Genomic DNA, 11,466 nt, shown 5'->3' with positions numbered 1-11,466 from the left:
CTGGTATTCGAGGGCCACGTTGTGAGGTGGTGGAAGGAAGGTAAAGTTCTCACTGCTGGAATGCAGAGTCTCGAGTAACTCACGGTACCAATCTTTTGCGACGAAACGAGCCGTAAAAAGGTGTTGTAGAATGGAGGGGTCTTTTCCGTCGTGTACAACTAGATCTTGTAACTGTAAATCAAACGCTGAAACTTTTATTAAGATGTTGCCTTAATACTGTGAAGGTGTAAGGAGAAGTGCTGTTTTGTTTAGTGCAAAATGTTAGTTTCGGGCATAAGACTAAGATTGCTAGATGGTTAAAATGAAATGGAAGTTCCTGCTGCTTATGCAAAAATGGAATGCTGTGTTAATACACATTTGGCTTTTTAGAAAACTGCAACGGCTGTTGCCCACTGCAAGAGAGGGAATGGCCTCATTAAAGTTAATGGAAGACCTCTGGAAATGATTGAGCCCAGAACTCTGCAGTATAAAGTAAGCATCCACCCAGCGTCCACCCTGCTTCCCCTTTATACATGTAATTGCTTGATACTGGAGACGAGTTGCTTGTCTTATTGAAAGTACCAAATTTTTGGTTGTTAACTGATTACCTAAAATACAGATGCTGTTATGAAAATTAAGTAAAGTGCACTTCTGTGATGGGGTGTTTTGTTTAACAGGTTTCACTTAATGTGAAGTATTTTCTGCATTTCCTATACACCTTATAAGCTGAAATAGGTGCCCTCATTGGAGCCCTAATTTTAAAAAGGTTGTTTAGAACTTTATACAATAGCTGCTGGAAAATGCTGAGAGAATCTAAAACTGTCTAGATAACTATAAAGTGGAGAAAACTACCTATAAATTATTTCAGGTCTTCAGTTTCAATGAACTTACTTTTTACATGTAGTTACGGCATTCTAGTTAAACTGTTCCCTTGCTATTAATTCCCATGTGCATGTGTTTTGCTGTTAAGATATTTGAAACTGAAATAAACCAAAGACTTCAGTAAATGTATGCTACGACAGCGCTAGTAAATGTTAAAGAACTCTGCAAGCGGTGTACTTGACCTTGGTGTGTGCTTTTAAAATCAAGGCTCTTATTTTTCAGAGTATTTGGTAAGTTATTACAAGCTCTAATCCTCATTACAAATGAATTTTCTTTGTGTTTTGTTTCCCAGCTGCTTGAACCTGTCCTCCTCCTGGGGAAGGAACGGTTTGCTGGTGTTGACATCAGAGTCCGTGTGAAGGGTGGTGGCCACGTAGCACAAATCTATGGTATGGTTCTTGGTGTGGGTTGGAATGGGCAAAGCCACTCTAGTGAGTTGATGCTGGCTGGATGCCAGGTGCCCACCAAGCTGCTGTGTCACTTCTCTCCTTATCATGATGGGGAGGAGGAGAAACTAAGATGGAAAAATTCGTGGGTCAGGATGGCAGATTATTAAAGCAAAAGCAAAGGCTGTGCTGAAGCAAAGGAAAACAAAAGGCTTCTGTCAGCAGGCAATGTTCAGCCACTTCCCAGGAAGTGGGACCTCAATACCTGTAGCAGGTGCTCTTCCTTTGCTTTTACTGCTGAGCAGACATCCTCTGATATGGAATATCCTCTGGTCAGTTTGAATATCAGCTGTCCTGGCTATGTTTCCTCCCAAGATCTTGACTGCTGCCAGCCTAATGGTGACGGGGAAATGTTGTAGGCACAGCCTTGGTGCTGTGCAAGCACTGCTCGGCTGTAGCCAGAACACAGACCAAGTGAGAGCTGTCACGGGAAAATACCTCCGCCAGACCCAATGCAGCCATGTGTTTAAGAGGCTTGTGTTTGGGATAGTGACTTGCCAAACTCTGTTCTGTTTCTTTCTCCACTGTGCAAATGTAGTTTTTCATAAGGGCTTATTAATTACCTTTTATGTGCAAAGCTGTAACAGAGTAAGCCGAATGAAGCAAAATGATGAAGTTTTGAGGAAATGCTTGGGAACTACCTTTACATTGTGCAGTGTGAGAGGATTTTGGGAGGGGTTTAGCATTAGAAATTGTATCCTTAGTTGTATAGTTCCATCTTGTTCAGAAGCATCTTTCAGGTGATGAACAAAGCTGGGCAGTTTTCCCCTTGCAGAGAAGGCTGGGAATATATTTGCATTAGCTGTTGATAAGAGTTCATCTTGACAAAAGATAGATTTGTTCTGCTCCTAATTTGATTGTAGTTCATGAAGTGGAGCTGATGCTGCATAAAAAGCAGAGGCAAATTTCAGGCTCAAACTTGGTAGCATGTGTTTTTCAGAACATTCATATTTTCATCAAAATCCTGATGTTAATGTTTTGACAGATAAGTGTGACAACATCCTGACAGTTATTCCCATTCTCGTGGTGTGAGTTCTGGTTACTGTGGGTTACTGTGCTAGTTTTTCTGTTCCAGCAAGCAGACTATCCTGTTGACCCTTTTGCCTCCTTAGTCTTTCAACACACAATCAATTTTATCTTTGTTGAAAAGTATAGGCATTTCAGAGAACTGTTGTCTAAGGATTTTGAAAGTTGACTGCTTGTAGATAGGCAATGATACTACTGCGTTAGTAACTCGGGAGAGAAGGTGATCAGACAGCTCTTGTGCAATGTCTTGGTTAGCTGGCAGTTGTCAAATCGACAAATGAGTCGTGGGTGGCCTCTTGGCACAGATTCCTTAAGATTTGCCAAAGGTCACGTGGAGTATGTGGGAGGGGATATTAAGGAGAGAAAGGACAATTTGGCAGTGAACAAAATAGCACATTTCTCAGATAATTGACACTTTGTGTTTAAATTTTGAATAGATTTGCAATCCTTACTGATCTTTCATCTTTTTTTAATAGCTATCCGTCAAGCTATTTCCAAAGCTTTGGTGGCTTACTATCAAAAATGTAAGTAACTTTGATTGTTGTATTAGCTTGAAGTGGCAGTGTGTGGCTTTTGGTTGTTCTATTGCAAAAGGTATTAATATGGTTCCATGTGCAACTGCTTACACTAAAGATTTTTTTTTTTTAAACAGATGTTGATGAAGCTTCCAAGAAAGAGATCAAGGACATTCTAATCCAGTATGATAGGACTCTGCTTGTTGCAGATCCTCGCCGTTGCGAATCCAAGAAATTTGGAGGACCTGGTGCTCGTGCACGCTACCAGAAGTCTTACCGTTAAAATTGGTCTCTAAATCATGTGACAGTCAATAAACAAAAAGAATTTGATAATTTTCGTGTTTCTAAATTGCCTTTTCTTGGGTGGATAGATAGATTTTTTTTCACTGTGTGTTGAGATTGATACACAAAGGGATTTGTATCAAATGAAATCAGAGGGCTGATGGCAGTTCTTTTTTATCTTTTCATAGTAATTCTGGGCAGTTAGGGTCTTAAGAATAAAGAAGAGCTTTCTTCTGTTGATGAATGTGTGTGATGAATCCAAACATAAAGAAAGCTCACATGGTGGATTTTGCGGGTACATGCAACAACACAGTGGTTTGTGGAAGATTTGCATCCTAACCTTTCTGGTAGTCGACACTGTGAAAACCAAAGTAATTATGGGGGCAGGGGAGGGGGTGTGTTGAACTCTGGCATTACCAGATAATGCAGAGACTGAGTCCTGGACTGGTGTGTCTAAATGTAGGAAACTTGAAATACTCACTTAAAAATAGTATTTTGTAAAAAAATCAAGGATTTTATGTTTTAAGATTAGGTCTGAGTAATTAATCCTTCGACCACATGTTTGCGCAGTACAAGCACAGAGGAGTAACTGCTTATGTTACGACCTGCAAGGCAATTTGAAAGCCTTGGAGGAAGAAAGGGTGGAAAAAGTGAGTTGAAAAGTAATTTTCAAAAATTTAGCTAGAGAATGTGGGTATTAAATGTTGGAGAAGTTTCAGTTCCTATCCATTGACCCAAGGACAAAATGTATATCCTGAGTAAGTGTGAGATGGGCCAACAGGAGTCTGTTGAAAAGACTCATTCTGTCCTTAGGAAGAGTTGCAAGTAATAGTGTGAGGCCTCGGATACAAGCTGACCCAACCAGTGTGAGCACAGCCCTGAGCTGTTTCCTGTGTTAGTAAGCCAGTTTGGAGTGGAACTGGAAGAAACACTGGAGACTAAGACACTGAGAGCCCAGCTACTCAATACTGCTGTATTGCTTTCCAAGCCTGGTATTTTAATGTCACAGGCTTGTATGCCAGTACTGGAATTATCAGAGGAGCACCTTGGTACTTGAGATTTTTGTTGGGCTTTCTCTTAGCATGGTATTCTCATTTGCTTAATGGGAGATTTTTTTCAGTGTACTCAGTCAACACAAACCAGCTTACCTTGTGAGTTAGGGAATTGGAATGACTTGTAAAATTTCACCCTTTTGCTCTAGTTTAATAGAACAGGTGCTTACAGCTGTTTTTTTTAATGTTAAGCATTTGTCATGATGCCGCTGCTTTTTCAGTAGAAAAGTAGTAAAGGTATACTCACAGTTATTCAAGAGTTAAACATATAGCAAACAAATTCCTTCTAAAAAAGGAATTCTGCATCCATCTCCCTATTTTAGCTGTCACTTTCTGCCACAAAATAACTGCATTCCATGATTTGGATAGAAGAGGAATGCTTGTATTCAAACCTCTCATGCTCCTATTGAAGCAAAGGGGACTGTTCTATGTTCTATCACCAATTTACATACCAGGATTTTTTTGGTTTTACACTAAGCAAATGGGACACTCCATCCCAGACTCCTGCTATCTTTGGCAGGATGCATGGTCTGCTATTCTCAGTCCCCCTTTCCTGCACTCTAAGCTCTTGGGCTGCTGAAAACTGCAATGCTCAGCCTCTTGGTTTTCCAAGGAAAAGATGCTATGCAGAGCTAACTTTGAGTTTGATTGCTTGAATTCCTGTGAGTTTTGTGAAAACTTGGGTCTTGATGATAATTAATTTCAGCTGAGGGAAAACAAAGTCTTTTAGTTGTTTGGCTTGTGTGACTGAAAAGCAATGGCTCACTCATTGCCTGCCAGTTGGCAGATACATACCCTATGCTGTGGCTTGTCCAAAACTGATTCTTGCCTAGCTGTGAGATGACTGGGATGGGGGGAAAAGAGATGATGCAAAATTGGAGTGGTGTGGAACTTAATGAGGCAGGGGCAGATGCAATACCTGATGCCAGTAACCTTAGGGGTGGATTTCACAGTTATGAGGAAGCCTGATGGACCTGTTTTTCTGCTCACAGAACAGCTTGTAACAATTGGGGATTATTGTTTTGCTGTTCTTTTGTGGAAAGGCTGAAAATAAAACTTGCATTGCTACTAATATATTCAGAGATGATATCTGCATGTCATTTCTTCAACCAGAAGACTTAAAATAATAAAAACGCACTCTGATCCTATAAAAATGCCCCATTAATCCTATAGAGTGATGTCATTCCCACATGCTTGCTTTCTAAATGAGAAATGTTTGTAGAATTGGGCTGCTGTCTGCCTGGATGGCTGAAGGTTTATATTCTGAGAAGCTGCTTACTGATCATCCACTAGAGGGCTTAACTTCATTGGGGAACTGTAACCGCTGTGAGTAAAGTTTGAAGGTGTTTGTAAAAATGTCTCCTTTCCTCATGTCCTCATTCTGCAGGGATGGTACTCAAGCACTTACCATTGAGCATACACTCTGGCCAAAGACACACAGATCAACAGAGAAGTAGTAAGAGTTTGATCTTCAAACCATTAGGAAGGTTCTGAGCAGCTGTGGAGATGGTTCTCAGAAAAGAGGAAATGGCCCTAACCTCCTATTGTCCAGCTCTTTCATTAGTTTCACCAACGCTAATCCTTAGGAAGATCATCTGTGCTCAACAAAATGTGGCCTCACTTGAATTCTTTATTGAAAATACCATGTTTTGTTAGCGATGGCAGTGGGCCTGGTTCCAAACCAGGGCAAGCTTGTGCCCATGGCATGGGAGGCAGTTATTTCCTTATCCATTGTTTATAAACCTGAGAAACATTGTAACCTGTATATAAATTTAAGTCCTCCCTGATGTTATGTTGGAAAATTTGGAGAAAATTAATTTTGACTGCAATATACAAATATATTAACATTGAAATGTTTAAATTTTATTTTTGAAGAAAAAACTGTAACTTAAAAATGTAACACTGGCATTTTAAAGCGTGGACGAGTGTGTTCTGTATTGTGCTTGTTTTCTTACAAAAGCAATTCTTTTCTAGTGCAGTTTTTTCTGTTTCAGAAGTGCCAGTCTAGGAGTATTCTAATACTTGCATAGATAATGTGTGTTGTTGCCTTGATATAATTTGATTTAATTTTTTAAATCTCTTAATATAGTCCTCTGAGTTACAGTTCAGAGTACTTGGCTGAATAATTCTTTTTCCTTAGCTGAAATGCTTAATGTGCTTGGGACTTCGCTGTTTCTTACCTTGCCTTTGGCAGAGATGTCTAAACTTTATGAAGCCTTTATGATTGCTTTAACTCTTACAAAGTTCCTTTGCAGCTCATAAGGCTTGGCCTATTTTTAAATATTGGAAGTTAAACAACTGTGAAATACTACATATACCAACTTTGCTCTAGAAAAATTGTTTAAAAAAGCCCCCAAACCAAACCAAACTCACAAAAAAGCTGTTTTGGATAGCTTTTTTTTCTCCTGTTAAACCAAAAGAGTTTATTTCTATTAATACTACATTAATTTAGTTGTGAAACTGCATATGAAGCATGGTGAGAAATACAGTCTTGAGAAAAGAAGGAATCCCAAGTCAGATTTCTCAGAGCAGCTCGGAACAGTTTCTAAACCAGACTTAGCTTGACAGTAAGATTATACAGAGACTGGTGATGGAATTTGGAAGATGTAATGCTTGGTTTCATCTCATCTTGAGAGCAGCCTTGAGAGTAAGTTTATGAGATGGTGAAAGTCTATTTCCTATAAGTTCTCACATAAGAGTTAAAAGTCTGTGAGTGACTATATCAATGTGTCCCTATGGCCTAGGAATTCACTTCTTTTGCTTCTGTTTGTGGTGTGGAGTGGTTTTGGACCACATGCAGCAGGTGCAACTGAGCTGAGAGATGCAGCCAGTCCATGGAACCAGCCCGTAACTAGTCAGAAGTAAAAACAAAGCATAAAAACATCTTGAAATGCAATTATGGGAATGTCAGCTTCCCTGATCCAACAGTAATAAAAATAGTCCCTAAGAAATACTTCCCAAAGAGTGTAGTGCTATGTATGAGTTTTCAATAAGTACCCTTGTGCCATCAATGATCCCAAGCCTTTGCCAGTAGTTGGCTTCTGTGTGGACACAGGGTTTTGTGCTTGTCTGTGCTTGAAGAAGCTGAGTTTTCATTTGCTTTCTCTTGTCCATCTGGGGAGCAGGAAAGAGAAAGGGCTAGAAGAAAGCATGGGAGAACTTGTTACCCGAGAGAGGCCATCAACTTCTAAATTTTATTTGGGTCCAAACCCACCTTCTGTAGCATGCTCAGAGGGTCTTACAAAGCACCTCCTAGGAAGAATGGAGGATTAGGCAAAAGATAGGCTTTGCAAAATAAAATGAGTAGCAGCAATTTCAAGTAGCATTATATGTGTCTTTAAAGCTGTGGTTTTTCATGATTCTGTTTACATTATGGTGAAGCAGGTAAGAGTCTTTTATTTTAAAACATGATCATTTAAAATTTTAATGAAAATTAGAAATGAAACCCTCTGGTCCTGTTGACTTCTTTCTCCTTTTTCCTGATACGAAGTTTTTATAACATGATTTATTAAAACCAAAATATAATCCCCTGAGAAGCCTTCTTTTGTGCTGTAAGCAAACTGTACCCAGAAATGCATCCAGAATATTCTTAAAATCTAGATGTATTATTTAATAGACGTTCATCTATCCCCTTTTAGGACAGAGAAAGAACATTAACATGTTAATCTCTAAAACCATCTGGTTATAATTTATACAGTGGTATTATTTCAGGGTCTTGCAAAAACATTTTGCTGTACTAAGGAGTAGAGAACAGCACTCAGCTCAAGCCCCAAAGCACACAAAGGTGTGTGATGACTGAAGGATCTCTCAAACCACCATGACATGGCAACATTTCTGTCATTGTCTGCTATGTTATAAAGGGCCGATTCAATTCAACAGGGGAGTAATGCTCGCAGGTCTGGTGGAAGTGTAACTAATACAGGCTGTGCTGAGGAGCTACCATGCATTGCTAATGAGAGACACGCAGCCAGGAAGTTGTACGCAACGCTCGCAAAGCTCCTGAAGCTGTATGTGGCTACCAAGCTTCATGTCTCCTGCTCTTTTCCTTTTCTGCATTGCATTATTTTAAATAATGAGTCCAATTATCTAACGTCTAAAGGATTTAAACACACTGTAGAAATACATAGTTGTAAGATGCCATATAATCAAACCCATTAATTTGGATAAATTCCCTTTTCCTAACTTATACTGAAATGAACATTGTAGGAAAGCTCAGTTTAATGATACCATGGAGTATATTCTTGCTGCATTCACTGCTGTTCTCTTTGCAAGGTAAGAATTTGATTCCATTTTTTGTAGTAATACTAAGTTTTCAAAAGTTTTTCCTAAATATTTTAGTATTACAGCTACTTCTTTTTCTACCATTATATTTTTTGACCTTGCTGGAATTTGTAAATGCAATTTAAACAAGTATATATCACCATTCTCTCTCACAGGTGTAGAAACTAAAATACAACTTCTTTTAAATATTCGTTTTTTATGTCTGAATTTGTTACAAAATAATTATTTATGAATAAAATCTTTCTTGCCTTTCTTGCTGTTATGGTCAGATGAGTAAGCATTTAATGATTTTCAATGAGATATGATTTTGTTTGAACACTGCACTTGCAGTTTGTTTAAACATTTTTAGACTGCTAGGGTAAGTAATTGCTCTCCTAGTTATAGAAATTACCTTATTTTATATGTAATGCAGCTGGATCTTATAGATCATTTCCTCGCAACAATTATAAAGATTTCTAATGTAATATGAAAAATTGTCTTGTGATCTTGTTTAGTTTTGTTTGTTTGTTTGTTTTAAGCATGGACTCATTTAAAATTATTTACAATTGAGTCTTAAAAGCCACAGTCAGAAAATTATTCAAATCCTGGAAGTTTGATTCTGGAAAGCTCAGATTCTATTTTACCTGTCTACCTGTTCTATTTTTTTGTTATGAGCCTCTGAAGAACTATGAACTCTTTTCACTTCGTCATGGTAGCATGTACCAGAACTACAACCATGAAAACCTGCAGGTAAAGAGTCTGTGAGAGACTCAAATTCTTAGGAAGGAGAGCAAGTAGTGCTACATTCCTTGGAAACAGAGTTTGTGCAAAGGTGCCCTGGAAAACTCAGGATTGTTAAACCTCAAAATTCAGTAATGTTCTTTTAAACTTGACATTGCTTGCCAAGGGCAGAGTGAGGCTGTAGAAAAAAATGTTTAACTTCATGATTTTTTAATCTACAGGATCTTATTGCAAGCTTTCTCTTCTGAGAAGAACTTTGAGGTAAGTTTTTATTCCTTATTTGTCAAGTCCTACAAACAGAACAAGAATGAGCAAGTGCAATGCAGTGCAAGTTAGAAAGTAAAATATAGCCTTGAACTCAACATGTAAAATGTCATCTACATGTAGGTTGGATGTAGAACACAGTTTCAGAATGTTTACAACTCTTTTCCAAGTATTTACATAATGGGCATGGGTCGTCTGTTAGAAAAATGGAGGTCCTTATGAAAAATGATACTTCCATGGTCTCAAGAAAGCTTAGAGGAATAATGGAATGAAAACAGCATGAGATCATGATTTCGTGACTGGAAAAATACATTAAACAAGTATCCATCCACAGTTTTAACTGCATGATAAAATCCTAGCTGCTATTTGAAGCACAGAGAAGTAAGTGCTATACAGCCTTAAAATAAACATTTTCAATACAAATTTTCACATAGAAGCTGAAATCCAAACAAAACCCAAACTAGGCAATGTTCCTGATCCCATTGAATTAAATGGGATCTATGCCATCAATTTCAATGGAAGCATCCAGTTGGATAAAGCTTTGTATGTCTTACGACTTCTAATATATCTAGTGGACACATGTGCACGTCAAATGATGTGCCATCATGGAATATTGGTGGAACTAAGCGTGTTTTATAGCTTGATGCCCTTGTTTCTAAACTTAATCACAAATTAAAGTTGGCTCCAGCTGGAGAGTCATTGCTTGCTATCAAACATACCATCAGAGTATATTCACGCAACACTCTAGGGAATTGTAGCCACTCACATGTAGCATGAAGTAAATAAGAAGCTGATTTACAATTTTGTATCCTGTTGTGTAAGTCTGTTTTGCCTATTTATGTCTCCCCAAAGCTCCAGGTACCTCCCTGTCCAAGTAGAAATTGGAGTGCCGCCCAATTCTGTAAAATGAGACATTGACAAAAAAAATCACCTTTTAAAATGTTAACCCAAGAAAGACCTCTTTGATAAAGTGATGGTAATCGGAGAGAAACACTTCTCTCTGGGGACTTGCTTATTCAGGTTGCTCCAGGGACCTTTGATAATACAAGATCTTTTTTGTTTTCTTCCAGAAATGAGTTTAATGCAACTCGACAGAAAAGAGATCTTGTAACAGCTGAGGTAGGTTATACCTCCTCCTCCCTTTTCTGCTCTGGGCCTTTGCCATCCTTACAAATGAGCCTTTGTGGGGAGAAGGACTATGGTAATAGGAGGACAGTGAGGAGGAGCAGCTACTCCCCACCTGCTCACCCTGCCTGAGCCGTGGCCTCATGCCTTCATTCTCCCTCAGCAAAGCGCCCAGTGGATGACCTACCCTGCCGAGCTGACTGATGCACACCATGGGAAATAAACCCGGGGCGTCTCCGTCTTTTGTGAGGGCGAACAGAACGCCCTGGAAAGCTGTTTGTGTTTGTGAGAGGCACAATGGCGGCGCCACTGGCAAAGTTCCCTCCTGGCCATGATGCCCTGGTGGCTCCGGCCTGGCTCTGGTTCCCATCGCCTTGGCCCCAACACTGCCTCATTGCTGCATCCCGGCAATGTTGTGCTGAAATTCAATCGTAAATGGAGGAATCTTGTTCCCCCACTTATACACACTTGGGCTATGGAGCCCAGCCAAGGGTTATAACCCCTTTTGAAAGGGGTAGGCAGGAAGCCAGAGGCTGCCTTGGGATGTTTTGGGGAGCCTGCAGCTGAGCCAGGGGTGATTTTCTCTGAGGCCCCTTGAGATCTACATACCCCTACCAAGTCAGAAGGCAGCTGGTATGAAACACTGTGCTAAGGGTAATCAAGCCTCTGAGAGAAGCAGGACTGGTGGTGTCCTTGGAGGGCCCTCGGTAGGGAAGTGCTGTCACTCTACCTCTGCAAAATGACACAAAGGCCAAAAGCTGCTTTCCTGAGGCGGGCAGCTTGGAGTAGCTGTCAGGAAAAATGGAACTGGGTTTTGTTGTGCAAGGAGGGAAGGGACCCTCTCCAGCTGGCAATGGACCATGGGCACCAGGAATAATTTTGGTGCAGGGGTCT

At 39.7% G+C, this 11,466-nt stretch overlaps 2 protein-coding genes across 5 annotated transcripts in view; both read left to right on the top strand.

The window, feature by feature from the left end:
* RPS16 (ribosomal protein S16) overlaps positions 1-3,183 on the top strand; it is a 3,507-nt gene extending 324 nt beyond the window's left edge. Inside the window, exons 3-6 of the mRNA XM_008641120.2 lie at positions 370-471; positions 1,154-1,250; positions 2,810-2,857; positions 2,986-3,183. Of these exons, the coding sequence (XP_008639342.1) occupies positions 370-471; positions 1,154-1,250; positions 2,810-2,857; positions 2,986-3,131 (393 nt within the window). The 3' untranslated portion in view covers positions 3,132-3,183. The remainder of the gene's footprint in view (positions 1-369; positions 472-1,153; positions 1,251-2,809; positions 2,858-2,985) is intronic.
* Positions 3,184-8,129: 4,946 nt separating this feature from the next.
* OTOGL (otogelin like) overlaps positions 8,130-11,466 on the top strand; it is a 90,358-nt gene continuing 87,021 nt past the window's right edge. For all 4 annotated transcript variants that reach the window (XM_017743955.1, XM_017743956.1, XM_017743957.1 and 1 more), the window contains exons 1-3: positions 8,130-8,454; positions 9,405-9,444; positions 10,518-10,566. In XM_017743955.1, the coding sequence (XP_017599444.1) occupies positions 8,376-8,454; positions 9,405-9,444; positions 10,518-10,566 (168 nt within the window). In that variant the 5' untranslated portion in view covers positions 8,130-8,375. The remainder of the gene's footprint in view (positions 8,455-9,404; positions 9,445-10,517; positions 10,567-11,466) is intronic.

Source organism: Corvus brachyrhynchos, unplaced genomic scaffold, assembly GCF_000691975.1.
Source record: "Corvus brachyrhynchos isolate BGI_N302 unplaced genomic scaffold, ASM69197v1 scaffold9, whole genome shotgun sequence".
NCBI classification, from domain to species: domain Eukaryota; kingdom Metazoa; phylum Chordata; class Aves; order Passeriformes; family Corvidae; genus Corvus; species Corvus brachyrhynchos.
Note: the sequence above shows the minus strand (reverse complement) of the source record. Positions and strands in the feature narration are given on the sequence as shown.